General features: G+C 34.1%; 1 protein-coding gene across 1 annotated transcript in view; it reads right to left on the bottom strand.

The window, feature by feature from the left end:
* Positions 1 to 2,284: 2,284 nt before the first annotated feature.
* LOC141561333 (amine oxidase [flavin-containing] B) overlaps positions 2,285 to 16,944 on the bottom strand; it is a 76,923-nt gene continuing 62,263 nt past the window's right edge. The window contains exons 8-15 of the mRNA XM_074300808.1: positions 16,777 to 16,936; positions 15,126 to 15,222; positions 14,228 to 14,281; positions 12,834 to 12,891; positions 10,048 to 10,145; positions 6,009 to 6,120; positions 4,424 to 4,486; positions 2,285 to 3,203 (exon numbers count right to left, since the gene is read on the bottom strand). Of these exons, the coding sequence (XP_074156909.1) occupies positions 3,054 to 3,203; positions 4,424 to 4,486; positions 6,009 to 6,120; positions 10,048 to 10,145; positions 12,834 to 12,891; positions 14,228 to 14,281; positions 15,126 to 15,222; positions 16,777 to 16,936 (792 nt within the window). The 3' untranslated portion in view covers positions 2,285 to 3,053. The remainder of the gene's footprint in view (positions 3,204 to 4,423; positions 4,487 to 6,008; positions 6,121 to 10,047; positions 10,146 to 12,833; positions 12,892 to 14,227; positions 14,282 to 15,125; positions 15,223 to 16,776; positions 16,937 to 16,944) is intronic.

Below are 16,944 nucleotides of genomic sequence, written 5' to 3'. Positions count from 1 at the left end.
CCTGGACCTTCATTCTATCCCTTTTCCACACTTCCACACTGTTGAGATCACTACTATCCTTCTAGTCTTGTCAACTCAATATTGAGGTCCTCAAGCCATTTCAAAGGTTATCTCCACAACATCTCTCTAAATTGCTTCTCCTCTCTCCTTACATTACCTGGGAACCTGGTACAGGTCCACCTCATGCTTGGACTATTGCAACAAATCTCCCCTCCATTCTCCACACAGTTATCAAAATGTTTTTCTTAAATTTCAGGCCTCATCAGGCTACTCCCTCCCTAATTAACTTCAGTGACTCCCTAATGCCTTTAGGGTCTCTGTTCCTCTCTTTGGATTTAAAACCCTTCAAAACTTGGTCCTAAACTCTATTTTCATCTCATATATTAGTCCTACAAACCTCACTGTGATCTAGTCAAACTATTCCTCCTATATAACATTCCATGTCCCATTAGAAAGCTAGTTCATTAGTATGAATTTTCATTTTTTGTACTTGTATTTTCATCTACCATATAATATAGAGACTTGCACATTTTCAATTGTGTCTCTTTATGACCTTTTCTTGGCAGAGATACTGCAGTGATTTGCTATTTCCTTTTCCAGCTCATTTTACAGGTGAAGAAACTGAGGCAAACAGGATTAAGTGATTACCACAATTTATTCAGCCATTTCCAACTGATGTCTTCTTGACTTCAGGCCTTCATTGCACCCATTCTTAAGCTGAATTCAATACAATACTTGACTAACTGCACTAGTTATCCTCCATGCTTAGAATGCATGCCATTTTAAAAACAGTCCTTGCTTTCCTTCAAACTCAGCTCAAGAACCCTTAGAACTTTTTCCCATTCCCAACCCTGCTTTTTCTCCACCCCAATGATTAATGCCCTGTTTCCCCAAAACTACCTTGTACTTATTTTATATGTCTGTATATATATATATATATATATATATATATACATATATATATATATATATATATATATCTATGTGTGTGTGTGTGTGTGTGTGTGTGTGTGTTATGTATATACATATGTATATGTGTTTATATTACGTATATTATATATAAGCCTTTTATTTTCAAAATACATGAAAAGATAGTTTTTCAGTATTCACTCTTGCAAAATCTTGTGTTCTAAATTTTTCCCCTATCCTCCCATCCACCCCTTCCCTTAAAAAACAAGCAAACCAATATAGATTAAATATGTGCAATTCTTCTAAAGATATTTCTACATTTATCATGTTGCACAAGAAAAATCAGATCAAAAAGGAAAAAAATGAAACAGAAAAAAGCAAGCAAACAACAACAACAACAAAAATGAAAATATTATATTGTGATTTGAATTCATTCCCTATAGTCTCTTTTTGGATGCAGGTAGGTTTTCCATCACAAGTCCATTGGAATTGAGCTGAATCACCTCATTGTTGAAAAGAGTCAAGTCCATCACAATGGATCATCACATAATCTTGTTGCTATGTACAATATTCTCTTGGTTCTACTCAGTTCACTTAGCATCAGTTCACATAAGTCTTTCCAGGCCTTTCTGAAATCTTGCTGATTGTTTCTTATAGAACAATAATCTTCCATTATATTCATGGCTTATTCAGCCATTCCCCAATTAATGAACATCCATTCAATTTCTCATTTTCCACTACAAAAAGGGTTACTACAAACATTTTTGCACATGTGAGTTCTTTTCCTTTTTTTTAGATCTTTTTTGGGATATAGACCCAGTAGAGACATTCTGGATCAAAGGCAATGTACAGTTTGATGGCCCTTTGAGCATAGTTGCTTGAATCAGTTCACAATTCTACCAATATTGTTGTATACACACACACATACATATATATGTGGATAAAACAATATGTACATGTTAGAGAGTTGTTAAGTACCAACTTAGCACCTAGTAAGAACCTAACATGTAATATATGTACATCTTATTTCCCTAGTCAGAATTTGAACCCATCTAAAATCAGGGACATGTTTATTTCCCCAACACTTGGCACAATACTGGCCCATAATAAGCAAGTAATAAATGCTGACTGATTTGCTAGCTTAATATTTGTGTTGTGGCAAATAATTCAATCATTGATTAGTTGGGGAAAACCTAGATGATAGCTTATTTAGTATCCTATGGCAACTCAACAAAAATAATCTTTTAGGTGCTTACACCAACACTCATAGCCTTAGGATACTTCTGATTTGAAAAGGTATACCTCTAGAACAAGAGAAGTTTACAATTCTTATATACATAATGTATATAAAAGAAAAGAAAAAGTAGCACACATGTGCAGTGAGCACTTTTATTGAATGATTAATTAGCATTGATGATTACAATAAGCATTTCATAATATGAAAGAAATAGAAAGCAATATATCCATTCTCAGCCTGGAGAGTACACAGAGGAAAATTAGAGGCAAATATAGAGAATAACATATAAGTAGTATGAATTAACACAGTGTATATAATAGGCACCCAGTGAACATAAGAAAGAGTATACTAGTTAACTGCATCATTTACTGATAATGTTTTGAGTCAGAGGTTTCATAGAATGAAGACTGAATAGAGAAATCAGGAGAGACTCCTCACCGTACTATCAAGTAAGTAATCTTGTGATCTCATGAGGAGATCACCTTTTTGGGCCTCAGTTTCTCAGAATAAAGTAGTTGATTAGATGTAGTCTAGTATTTCTTTACATTCTATGGCTTTTTGAGAGAAAGTGGGAAAAGAAGGAAAAATTAAGTATTAAGCAATTAAGAAGATAGCATTGATCAGAGATAGTGAGAAGCATCATAGTAAGTGAATTTTCTTGGCTAAAGTCTGAGAATATATTGCAAGCAAAAAAAACTGATGAGATAGATTTGACGGGAGGCTTTAAAAGTCAGCTAGAAGACAGCCAGGTGATGCAGTGGATAAAAGTCAGCTAGAAGACTTGATAGTATGGACAGATTTGAATTAAAACTATAACAACCACCATCCATTAATTCACTTTCTGAAATGGGGAGTCTAAGTATTCTAAGTTCCCCCAAAAAGTATGCAACATTATCTGGGGGCTTCTTCACTTTCTGAAGGAGAATCCTTTGTAGGAAGAGATAAGAGCAGCTGCTGAAGATAAGGCTAAAGAAAATCCAATCAGCTTCAAAAATCCTGGCACGGAAGGCAAGTTCCTCTCCAAGAAGGTGGTGGTGATTGGCAGGGTTGGCACATCCTACATGAAAAAACATGAAAGTTACCATTAGCATCAAGAAAAGTATTTCAGGAAGGTAGGGTTCTTCTTTTTAACATAAAACTAAAACTCTTGTTTTTCTTAGTTGCCTCTAATGGAGCTTTGTTATCAATGAATTTGGTCTTGTACTTAATTATGTTTCAGACTGCACCACTTCCTGAGGCAGGTTTAGACAAGTATATGAGTATTTTATACTTTTTCATTCTTCAAAATCTTCCTCTGGGCCTTGATAAATAAGTCTATTTCCACTGTACTCATGCCCTGAATGATTGCACAAGCACATACTTCATGTTTACCAAAAGATGGAAAAAGGAATCTTTTTCAGGTATGTAATATACTAGATGGGCAGTAATGCACTTCCCAACTCTAAAATTCTGTGCATGAATTTTCTGTGCATGAATAATTTTGTTGTCTCCATCATTATTCTTTTGTATTTCTATAACATTTTCTTGAGGTCTCTTAATAAACACTACATAGTATTCAATAAGCACTACACAGTGATCAAGAATGGAATAAAAATTTACTTCCATTTTGAAGCTGTTCTTCATGTTTTCTAACATCTTGATAACTTATTTGGGCCTGATAGCAACATGACCTTTTTGGAGGGAAATAGTCACTAAAAATACCCTTTTGAAATTGAAGGATTACCCCTCACTGCCTGCCTGCCTGCTTTACTCCATTACCATTTTCTGAGATTTTCTTAGTTTTTTCTCATCACTTACAACTCAGAAAATATTATGTCTTTTATAAAATTGGAGATTTTATTGATTGATTCTCTTGAAGATCATTTACAAAAAATATAAATAAGCACTGATTTCTGAGGTACCTTGTTTCTACACTTTTTATCTATTATTTTCTATCTTGTTCTTTGTGATAAAAACCCTCCAACCTCCAATCTTACGGTACCTCCTTAAAATATTCTTTGGTTGAAACACATAAGCTTTTATTTTATGCCATTCATTCTGCTAGGCATAAAGGAGATACATACATACATATATATATATATATATATATATAATACTAACCTCCAGGCTCATGGTGTTTACTTAAAATATTGATTGGCTGAAACACATATGGATAGGGAAAAAAAACAACTACGGAGTATTCTTAATTACTTTTTTAAATAAATGAGATTTATATTAATGTCATCAGATATTATCTGAAGTCACTGGTACATCTGTTCACTATGAGAAATCACCTACCTCAGATTCTGGTTCTTCCTGCCAGATTTCATCTTCTGGAATTTTCCCCATTGCATGTAGTACCTGAAATGAGAGCATTTCCCGGTAAATCCTACTAATTTAAATGTAACTTGTACACTTGCATTAGAGAGGAAAAATGAACTTTCCACTCTTCCTTATCCATCCTCTTTTCTTTCTCTCCTCCACAGTAAAATAAGGTGATACACAGACTGTCCTTTGCCCCATAAGTGATGTTTTCAGATGACAAAAAAAATATGAACATGAGAATTTGGTACATCACATTTTGAAAGCTTCCCCCACCTTATTTTACTTGTGGAAGATGAAAAGTGTGTGAGACTCCAGTTGGTATATTCAGGATCATTTTTTAGAATTCTCAATCAATTCAGGATGAGTACTAGAATAAGTACTAAAAGGAAGTATGCAAATGAATCCATAACTTTTTCCAAAATGAATAAAAAGTTTAAATTTTGAAATTTTGGGCACTTCAGATCTTTCACTGTTTTGGTCTCTTCTACTTCTTCTTCTTCTTTTTTTTAAATTTAGAATTTTTTTCCACATTATATATGCATGAGTAATTTTTTTATAACATTATCCCTTGTATTCATTTTTCCAAATTATCCCCCCCTCTCTCCACTCCCTCCCCCCGATGACAGGCAATCCCATACATTTTACATGTGTTACAATATAACCTAGATACAATATATGTGTGTAAATACCATTTTCTTGTTGCACATTAAGTATTAGCTTCCGAAGGTATAAGTAACCTGGGTAGATAGACAGTAGTGCTAACAATTTACATTCGCTTCCCAGTGTTCCTTCTCTGGGTGTAGTTATTTCTGTCCATCATTGATCAACTGGAAGTGAGTTGGTTTTTCTTTATGTTGAAGATTTCCACTTCCATCAGAATACATCCTCATACAGTATTGTTGTTGAAGTGTATAGTGATCTTCTGGTTCTGCTCATTTCACTCAGCATCAGTTGATTTAAGTCTCTCCAAGCCTCTCTGTATTCCTCCTGCTGTCATTTCTTACAGAGCAATAATATCCCATAACCTTCATATTCCACAATTTACCCAACCTTGGTCTCTTATTCTTAGTATTTTCTTGAGGATAGCTTAATTTTAACATAGATTTTTTTCATCTCAGGAATTTATTATAAATAGAATAAAATTCTCTAAAAGGTATAAAAGTATGGTATGATTCTTTCTATAGTTACCACATGATACTTGGAAATTGTTGACTTACTTTTAAATCTCTTATGCATTCTGCTCAAATAAAAGTTGAGGCTCTAGTTAAAAAAAATCCAAAGTGGCCATGGGATTAAACAGAGTTTTGGATATGTGTGTGTGTGTGTATACACACACACACACACACACACACACACACACACACTATATATATATATACAGTTAAAGTTTAACACAGCCTTTAAAAAAATAAAATATAAAAATGGAGCTCATTGTTTTGTCTGATATTTAAAAATTTTTGTTTGTGTGTGTGAATGTTTGTTATTGTTGGTAAGTTGTTTAAAAAAAACTGTAAAATTAATTTAGTTTTAAAAATAGACATTGGGTTCCTTCCCATACCTCTCTGGCTGCCCTCTCTCCTGCCTGCACTGCTCCTTCCATATATCCACTCCAGTGGGTAGCAGTCTCTGTTCCAGCAAAATAAATTCTGCCAACTGACTGGCGGAGAACCCTTGAAACCAAATCAGAGAGAGAGAGAGAAGGAAAAAAAATATTAGAATTCCAAAATAAATGTTCTTCTTAAAGAATGAATTACACTTTAAGTCCATTTTCTTTCCTCCTTCTCTTCCTTCTTCCCTCCCTCCTTTGAAAGTGATGATTAGTTAACATTAGCCTCAGTCTCCTAAAATCAAAGAAAATATATCAGCATGCAGTGAAAGTCAAACTCTTGATAGCTTTTGAATCTATAAGCAAATAATGTTCAGATCCAACTCTGTCATTTAGAGGACATTGCTCTAAATTTGAAGGCTGGATATCCTGGGCTCTTCATCTAAGTTCCTATCTCTCTGTGGCTTAGGCAAGTTAATAAACTATTTTATGTTTTGGTTTCTCCATTAGTGGAAATGCAATAAATCAGGCCTGACATTTTCAAGAGAATGTTTTTAATATGGAAAGTGAATTATCTGTGGACCCTCTGTGTTCAATTGATCTTTTTCTACCAAAGAAGATATAAATGAGAGAAAGAATTACTTTCTAGTTTATTTTGTTGGTGAGCTATACTTTGTTGACCTAATACATCCAGTTAGACCCCATTCATGTTTCCTTATGACAGAACGAAAGTGGATGACCACATCTTTGACAGAGGGGAACCAGGAATATATTGATAGCAGAGTTGCACTATCAGTCTTTGACTAGATGTTTGCAGATACTCAGCTGAGGCCCTAGGTTCTTACCTATCCAACTTAACAGTAACTTTCAGTGATTGTAAGTTTAGGTCAGGATGGGATAATAATACTTCAAAAATTGCCATAAATCCATTAAATCTATTTTGTTCTGCCTATCTATCTGTCTGTGTGTGTGTGTGTGTGTATATAAAATCATTAAACTGATATTTCTGAACACAGAGCTGACCATGCCATTCACTTGCTCAAGAAATTTTAACTAGCTTTCTGTTGCTCCTTGGATCACTACAAACTCCTTTGATGAACATTAAAGTTCTACAAATTATCTTTTCTAATTTATTTCACATTATTTCCTTAGGCAACCAGGTGGTCCTATAGAAAGAATGCCGGTCCTGGAGTCAAGAAAATTTGAGTTTAAAATTCCCTCAGACATTCACTAGCTGGGCAAGTCACTTTGATGAGGTCAGAGTAATAATTTCTAGTCTGAAATGTACAAAAATGTACATGTACAAAATTCACAGTGGCCTTTTTCTTTGCCAAAAGGGAAATTTATTTAGAAGAAGAGGTAAAAGAAGAAGAGGTAAAAATGAAGAGGTAAAATAGGCACCAGGTAAATATGAAATAGATTTGGGAGAGCAACCAAGGAAGGAATTTGGAAGAATTCATTAAAGGAATATGCCATTAATTGGCAGGTTAAAACCAAAGAGAAACTTAGCAGACTAACCAGAGTTAGTTATAGTAAGGACACAGATGTCGTTAAAGGGAAAATATTATAAGAGAAAGGGAGAGGAGGAGAGAGAGGCAGAGACACAGAAATACAGAGAGAGAGACAGAGACAGAGTCAGACACAGAGAGACAGAGAGAGGAGGAGGAGGAAGAGGAGGAGGAGGAGGAGGAGGAGGAGGAGGAGGAGAAAGAAGAGGAGGAGGAGAAGGAAGAGGAGGAGGAGGAGAGAGAGAGAGAGAGAGAGAGAGAGAGAGAGAGAGAGAGAGAGAGACAGAGAGACAGAGACAGAGACACAGAGACAGACAGAGACAGAGAGAGACAGAGACAGAGAGAGACACAGAGAGAGACACAGAGAGAGAGAGACAGAGACAGACAGAGAGAGAGACACACAGAGAGAGAGACAGAGACAGACAGAGAGAGAGACAGAGAGAGAGACACACAGAGAGAGAGACAGAGACAGACAGAGAGAGAGAGACAGAGAGAGACAGAGACACAGAGATACAGACAAAGAGACAGAGAGAGAGACAGAGACAGAGTCAGACAGAGAGACAGAGAGAGGAGGAGGAGGAGGAGAAGAAGGAGAAGAAGAAGAAGAAGGAAGAGGAGGAGGAGGAGGAAGAGTAGGAGGAGGAGAGAGGGAGAGAGGAGAGAGAGGGAGAGTGTTTCCCAGAAGGCTTGGTTATATCTAATAGCCAGATGGGGTTTTCCCAGATATTGGAAGAAAATAGACTCAAAATCCACATCAACTTAATTTCAATTTGCCTCAGTTTCATCAGCTATAAAGTGAGAAAAAGAATAGCAACCTAACTCCCCAAAAGTTGTTGTGAGTATTAAATTAACTATTTGTAAAGCTTTTAATACAGTGGTTGTCACAAAAAGGTCTTATATAAATGCTATCAGTATTATTACTTTACAAACTTATATTTATTCTTGGTACATGAAATTGGTAATGCTCTTACAATGCCTTACACATAGAAGACACTGCTAAATGCTTGTTGAATGTAAAGCAAAAACAAAACCTTTCAATTTACCAGAGATTCCCAGGGTGTTCCATATTCTGACTCCAATCTTCTAGCTTTATTTTTTATAATTTTCCTTCATGAACTGGAATTCCAGTTCTATTGTTCATCATCCCTTATTCTCTACCCTTTTGTGCTTTTATACATGTTATCTCTCAAGTCTGAAATGGAAATTCTTCCCTTCCTTTAAGATTTGATTTAAGCAACACATTTTCCAGGAAACCTTTCCTGAGACCTTCATCTATATTTGATCCATTCCTTCTGGAAACTTATGGTCTCCCTTATAACATTATCTGTTTCTTGCCTTTATAACATTATTTATTTTATCCCATCTGTTAGATTATAAACTCCCCAAGGGCAAAAATGGCTTTTTGTTTCTTTTTAAAAATTCCCTTCACTTAGCACAGTGCATTTGCATGCAATAGGTGCATCATTTGTTGAAGTGAAAATAGACAGCTGCATCCTGCAAGTAAGTAGCAAATTAAAAACTAAGAAGTCTTCACGTCACAAATCATTGAGTTTCTTTTCATATTAACATTCATGTGGATATTTTAATATGTACCATTTTGAAGTTATTTGCTGATTATGGGAATTATTATTCTTGGAAGCACACTAAGAGAATATCATGTTGGACTGAGAACAATTCTTGGAGTTAAGAATACATGCTATCATTTGGCAGAACTCAATTCCTCATCAGCCCCCCAAAACACCACATAGGGAAGTTTTATTTAAAAGAACAAAAAGCTCATTTTGAGATCTGATTAGCTTCAGTTTTCCTGACCTAAAACTTCCTTTCTTGCTTTGCAACCTGCTTCATACCCTCTGATCCTTAGCCAACATGGAGAAGGTCCAGGACAAAGCTGTTTTGGGTTGTGATTAACACTGGTTTCTTTGATATACTTCCCTAGTCATCTAGCTGCAAGAAAAATCCCAGGCACATGGAGTCTGGGGCCTGCCACACTTATTATGTGCTTAAGACCATGCAAGTCACCATAGGCTCATGACTTACTGACCAGAGGTATTTCCAGATAGAATGGACAGGGCCATGTCCAGAGAATCTAAGGATACTGGACTTTTGTTGATATATATGAGGGCAAAATAAATTTCCTTTGTTAAATTTTCAAAACTTTATGACAGTGCCTCATTCTGTCCCAACCATCAAACATGAATTAAGGATGTTGTAGTTAGAGCTATACTTATGAACGTAGGACACATGAATAGTCATAAGCAAGGTACAGAGAGATGTCTTCTGTATTAGTGAAGAGATTCCCCTACAATGATGACATTGGGTACAGAACCCACCATCTCCTCAATAAAAAAGTCAGAGTCTGAGATATTATTGCTTTTTATAATGAGAACACAGCAAAAGAAATATAAGGGTGCTGAATTTCATTTACTTAATGTAGAAAAATAGAACTTAAGACACTGAATATTTATACCACCGAAAGATAATTTTTCTTAGTTCACCCCAAGCTCCTACAGTTACAGCTTTGTATAAATTCACTACAGTACCTCCCATACTGAGTCATGATCCCTGGTGGGAAATAACTTGTGTAGCAGCCTCCGGAGTATTGTTCCTCACACCAGTTTTTTTCTTCATAATGCACGGGCTGTAAGGCAATTAGGGCAACTTGAAAGAAAGTAAAAGGAAGACAGTACCAAATGCTGCAATAGCTTCTTTCCTAAACAATCTCATCTTAGAATCTCAGAGCTGCTTAGCCTGGTATTATAAGATTTGATTTAGGACACCAGTCAGCAATGTCAAGTATAGGGAAAAACAAAAACAAAAAAAACTTATTAAGAATTCTAACTTTATAAGCTAGAAAACACATAATATACTTACATTTGATACATTTATGGATTATATTTCCTATTTAGATCTCCTAAGTTTCCATATCTCTTTATTACAAGTTTTCACTTTTAATTCCCATTTTCTTGGAAAAAAGGATTCTTTAAGAGGTGTTTACTCTTTAGCAGATTTGGATCTGAAAGCTCAGAAAACTGGGCCAATCTGGGGAAAAGGTATATCCACTTATGGGTATGTGAATAAAGATTAGAGAGAATTCTGCCCTAGTTATGAAGTTACATAGCCTTTTTGTGGGGACCTTAGCTGGAAAGAAATATGAAAACAAAACATAACATTTCTTCTGGAGACAGAGGCCATTCATATTTTGAATCTATTTTACCATTATAAATGATATTTCTAGCACAGTGTGATATTATTGTGTTCACTTTATCAGTTTCATTTGGCAAGTTTTACACAAAATTTGTTTCAGAGAGAATAAGCTGCCACCAAAAGCTGACAGAATCTTGGGCAAAACCAAAGTCATATGCATGTCATGACATTATCCTCATGATGTCATTGATGTTCTTCCAGAATAAGGGATGAACAACAAACAAGAGTAGTTCACAGTACATCTATTCCATGGGTGTGATTTATTGGAACATAAAGATGAGAATGTTCTTTTTCTTTTTATAAAAATAAAATGTTGTATGAAAAGGGAAGAACAATGAGATTAGAGCCAAGGAGCCTCAAGTTTCATTCCTGAATTTGTCACTAACCACCCAACTGACTATGGAGAAGTCATTTTCTCTGCTCATACATTAGTTTTCTCATCTGTAAAATGAGAGGTTTATAAGAGATAATCTCTAAGATACCTTCTAGCTCCAGATCCCATGCTGTTAGAGTACTTTTGGGAAGGCATAACTAAATATTTTGTTTATATTATTATTATATGTTAATATTACATATAATATGTTTATATGGTAATTCTTGGATTTATAGCCTGACAGAAACTAAACTTAAAAAAAGATTTAAAATAGCACATTATTTATAAAAACATTGAGCCTAGTTCAAATAAATTTATAAAGTTTATTAAGTTTGGTAAAATTCTTTCCCTATGATAATCCTGGTAAGTGTCAAACTCAAGACTTAACCTTTGACCCTCTGACTGCTGATCTAATGATCCTCTCATTAGACCACATATAGGCTTTTGATGTAGGTCAAAAAAGCAAAAAAAAAAATCTCTTAGTACACATTTAATGGGTATAGAAGCTGCTTGTTATTAGCATCTAAATTAAGCTGTTAGTTCCACAAGACCAGGTAAAGTATCCATTTTTTTCTGATTCCCCCTTAGAACTTATTATATATAGTACCATGCAAATAGTTGACCTAAATGAAGATTTGTTGAATGAATAAATGAATGAATGGACTGGATTGTTTATAGGGTACTTTGGTTAAATTTCCCCCCCATGATTTATTTTTATGTTAATCTCTATGTTTATTTATTTAAAACTTCACAGACAAATGGCTTTTGTAATGACTTTCAAAAGGTGATAAAAGACATGTCAAAACTTTTCAAGATGAATGGTCTGGTGAATATACCCAGAACACTAATTAATACTTAAAAGCTATAGAAAGTGAACAAAGAAGATGTTTTTGCTATTGCTTATGAACTCTACATTAGGGCCTTTTGGTTTATAATAAAATGTACTAAAAAGGAAGGCAGAACCTAAGAGCCTTTGAATTCTAAAAGGGGAAAAAAAAATCATCTCTTTGAATGGTTTCCATGGTTACTCAAAACACAGCTTTCTAAAGCTGCTTCAAAGGAAAAAAATGAGGGAAGCTGAGACAAATGTAGTCAAGCATACAGGCAGGACAACCTCTAGGTAAATGGACTGGGTAAAACACATTTTGTGTTTTGCTGCTTCTCCCACCACCCTTTTTATGCCAGTAAAATTAGGATAAAATAAACACAGAGATTATTTTAGAAAAGGAAAACAAATCACAAAAATAACAAAAGTCTTTATATGTGGAAGCTGGGGAAGGGCAACCACCTTATCTGCTTTGCCTGGGGGGTGATGGTTTTGCTGGCAATTGGAGGTTTATATTCTTATTTATAGACTTATTAAGTGTGATCTTCAGGTTATCTACTTTTCCTAGTGTTACCACCTCTATATTTCTTGTTAGCAACTTCCTTAAGAACCTCTTTATTTCAAAAGAGAAAGGTCCCCCTGAAACTGAGGGTTTGGGACAACTGTCTCATTTACCAAACCTGGCAAGAACAGTAAATATATGTGTGTGAGATCACAAGCCATCCTGGAACTCATTCAAGATATACATCATTTGTGTGGGTTCTGATATGGACAAATCACACATATAATGAAAGAAATCACATTTTCTTTTAACTTGATCTTTATATAGGACATTGTTAATCATATCAACATTGGCTTAATGCATCCTCTTTATGAGGGAGGGAAGAGAATCTGGTTAATTTTGCAGGAAGTATTGGACTTACTTTGAGTGCTTCTTTTGATCCCAAAACCTTTGCATAGAGTTCACAGAGTTTCCTCTTCCTTCAAAGGAAAAAAAAAGAAACAGTCAAAAAAGCACTACCTTAAATTTTATTTCCCTTCTCTTACCTTTCATATGGTTTTCCTATTCATTGTTATTTTATCTTAATTTGACCGAAAGGGTCATGAAATGACTTTTATTTTTGCTAATTATTATTATTAATAATATGCTACTAATAAGGAAAATGAAATGCTCAAACATTCTAAAGGCAAATTTTCAGGTTGCTGGAATCACTAAACAGGCAAACTGATCATTTAAAGTTGGTTATCAACCAAGTCAATAGTCATACAGTACAATGTTAAGGAAGGAATGATGGACTGGGGATCTGAAGACACTGCTTTCCATCTCAGTCCTTCTACTTATTAGAAGTGATTATTTCCTCATCATTGGGAAAAATAAGGACAAATCTACTAATAGTCTTTACAATTATGTAACTAAAGTGCTTTGTAACCATAAACATTAGATAAATATAAGTAATATAGGACCTTAGAACTGGTCTAGTTCTTCTATTTCTCTAGGGAGGAAAATGAGCCCAGAGAGATGAAGAAGTAAGTAGGTCTCTTGATTTCCAGCTCAATATACTTTCCATGACATATTGCCTCTTAGAGAAGAGAAATGTCACTTCTTTTACATGGCAAGAAAGTGGAAACTATTAGACCTTTTTGTTCTCTACTATTAAATATTATCTTATTATTACAAAACTCCTCAAAGGAGAGAATTATTACCACTTCCATTTTATAATTGAGGAAACAGACAGAAGTTAAGTTTCTGGCCCAAAGTTACACAGCTAGGCAAGACCTGAACTCATGTCTTCTTGACTCTAGTGGCAATGTTCTATTGACTGTGTCACCTAGCTGCCTTTAAATGATACACATCATTCTATAATGCACATGCTGTGGATAATTTGTTCTTTGAACAGTATCAGTTATTGACAAGTTTGGAAAAGACTTTGACCAGAAGGACTTTGATGATCAAGAATATTTCAGATAATACAAGGTGTTATACTTTCTTTACCTACTTGGATAAATCTTATAAGAGTAGCAATTGCCTCCAATAAATTTAAAGACTGTACCATGTAGTAAACGTTCATGAAGTATCTGTCATCTTAATAATGGAGATGAATATTCATCTAATACTACTGGTAAGTATTTCCATATAAGTTGTTCTAGAAAGTGCTCTATGGATTCCTGGATGATGTCGTCTATTCCAATAGGAATCTACTGTGTGAATTAAGAGTCAGGATATCTCAAAATGAATTTCTCCCAGCCTATTAAGTTTAAAATTCACAATAATTCACAAAAATTCATAAGCTATTAAATAACAAGCTTTATTTCTTACCTTTCTTCTTTGGTAAGATGTGCCAGTTTTCTTGCTTTGTTGGCAAGAATAAATCTAGAACATTAAAAAAATAGAAAAACAGTATGAAATTAATTTTTTTCTCTTGCCCTGTTCACATAACTTTAAACACTCATAAGCATTCTGCTTTAAAAGCCTGACAAAAATGTGACAAATTAATTTATTTTGTTTCCATGTCCCTCTTATTTTCAAGTTATTCCAATTCTAGACACTGAATGCCACTTTCAATCTTGAGAAATTCTGAAGGATAAATAAAATGACCAATTTGTCAGCCATCTAGGTCAGTGTAATATTGTTTTCCTCCAATTGTCATGGAATGATAATTGCTTATTAAAATTCCCCATCTAGTATAGTATTTTCTATCTTTAAAGCATATCATTATTCTATTTCAACTAAGAAACCTTCCTATAAACTTTCCTATGTCTTTCTAAACCCAACCCAAAATAGCAAGTGACAGATGTAATAAATTTCAAAATGGTAATAGAATTCAACTTTTTAAAAAATACTAATTTAGTGGAAATTTTGAAAAAGTAATAATGCTGATTTATGTAATGTTACACTTGAGGAACTATTTTCTTGGGTAAGGAAACATTTCAAAATTATTTTTATTATTATCAATCATTTAGATATAAAGAGTAATATTAGGGGAGTAAATCAGGAGAGGATAGAAAAAATGTAGCAATCGGATCTATGAATAAAGGAATATTTTATGACCCGTAAAACACAAAGGGGATTACATAAAGTAAAAAAAGATAATTTTGATTACATGAAGTGAAAAGGTTTTTCCACAAATAAGAAGTGAAGAAAATAAAATTAAAATATCCTTCATTACCATAAATGATTGGACATTATAAAGAAATATCTTATATTTCATTCTTACCCTGTTATTGCAGCATAAGAACCATCAGGCTTGGTCTCATCTAAAGTGTAGGCAATTGGAGCTTCTTCATCTTCAATGATCATGGTTCCACAGTAATCTTGGCAAGCCAAAAAGAATAGAAAGAACTGAATTTTCCCCTCAAATCATTTGCAGGATCAATAATACAACACTACTATCACTATCTGAATAAAATTGTAGTTTATTGTTTGCACTATAAAAGTAGGAAGGTCAGATATATGCTTTGAAAGAAAAATAACCAACAGATCATTTTCCTCTTTTATTTCTGAAAATGAGGCTACAGACTTGAGCAAAAAAAGAGGATAAAAGAATATAGCAATGTGAGTAGATGTAGGACTGCATTTAATAAAATCTTGTTATTAATTCTGTTTCAAACATAATTTTGGTTCCTTTTTTATGTACATGATAAAACTAAAATAAAAATGAAGATTAAAGGAAAAGTGTTCTAAGAGTACTGCAAAATGGAAACAGTATAAGATATCTAAAATCACTCAGACAATTTGCAGGCTTTAAATGTAATGGTTATTTTCTTTGTAATTTTCCTCCAAGAAATATATGATAAGTATTTGTACTAATTTTTTTCAATGAATTCTCGGTTATCTGAGAGGCAATGAAAATATAGACGATAGAAATCTACCAGTAGTATAAAATCTTCATAGTGATGGATCTCCCCTGATAATTCACAAAATAGATGTCAGATCTAGAAAATGGTGACACTGAGATGTGGTGAAGATACAATTGCTACAATCTGAAAATTCTAGAATATATGCTAGAGATAAGCTCAAGATGAAAGCTCTACTTTATCCCTTATTTATTCAACAAACTAAAATCAAAAGAAATAAGAAAAATATAACAATAACTAATATTTATAGTACTTTGCAAAGGGGTTTAAACATCTCATTATATCCTGACAACAATCCTGAAGGTAGTTTTATTAATATTACAATATTACAGATGAGGAAACTGAGACACAGAGAGGCTTAAGAAAGTAATGAAGAAAATATTAATAAGTTAATTAAACTTAAAAGTGTGATGCATGGGCTACACTAACTATCTGACTAATAGATAGAAAGATGAACGGTACCTAGTTGCTGCTATGAGGGGAATAGTGGGAAGACAATATAATTGATTAATTGTATACAATAGTATATACCATTGCTTAAGAAAGATACATGGAAAGTGCTATGGGAATTTGTAAGAAGGAACGATCATTTTTAGTGGAAGGAATAAGTAAAGCATTTCTGGAAACAGTTTTGACATGGGACTTTTAAAGAGTAAATTTGATGTCTAGTTTCAGATATGTTGAAGAGAAGAAAATGCAGACTTAGGGAATGGAATAGTTCTATGGAAGTAAAAAAGGATTAAAAAATGCCAAATAGTCCACTTTGGCAGGAGTAGTGAATAATTAAATAACAGTTATATTAGACAAGGTTGGGAAGATAGGTTGTAGAGAGCCTCTAATGCTAAGGTTAGACTTTTAGCTTTGTTTCTTAGAAGATATGACATTTTTAAGAGAGGTACAGTATTGCAAAATAATGTGTATTAGTGCGGGTATGGGGAGAGATAAAAGAGCCCTCTAGCATTTTTCTTAGCTAATCCCTGGAATATTACTTCATACAAATAAGATACTTACCCTTTTTCCTCCAAAAAGGTTCTTGGTAATATACCATACATTTGATGACTGAACCCACAGGAACACGACTAATCAATTGGTTTCTCATCATTGGTAAAGGTGGCTTAAAATGAATCTTCATACCCAATGGTGCAGGAACAGCACTAATGACATATTTGGCCTGTAAGG

The sequence above is a fragment of the Sminthopsis crassicaudata genome, chromosome 3, assembly GCF_048593235.1.
Source record: "Sminthopsis crassicaudata isolate SCR6 chromosome 3, ASM4859323v1, whole genome shotgun sequence".
In the NCBI taxonomy this organism is placed as follows: domain Eukaryota; kingdom Metazoa; phylum Chordata; class Mammalia; order Dasyuromorphia; family Dasyuridae; genus Sminthopsis; species Sminthopsis crassicaudata.
The sequence above is the reverse complement of the archived record's forward strand: the minus strand, read 5'-3'. Positions and strand labels throughout refer to the sequence as shown.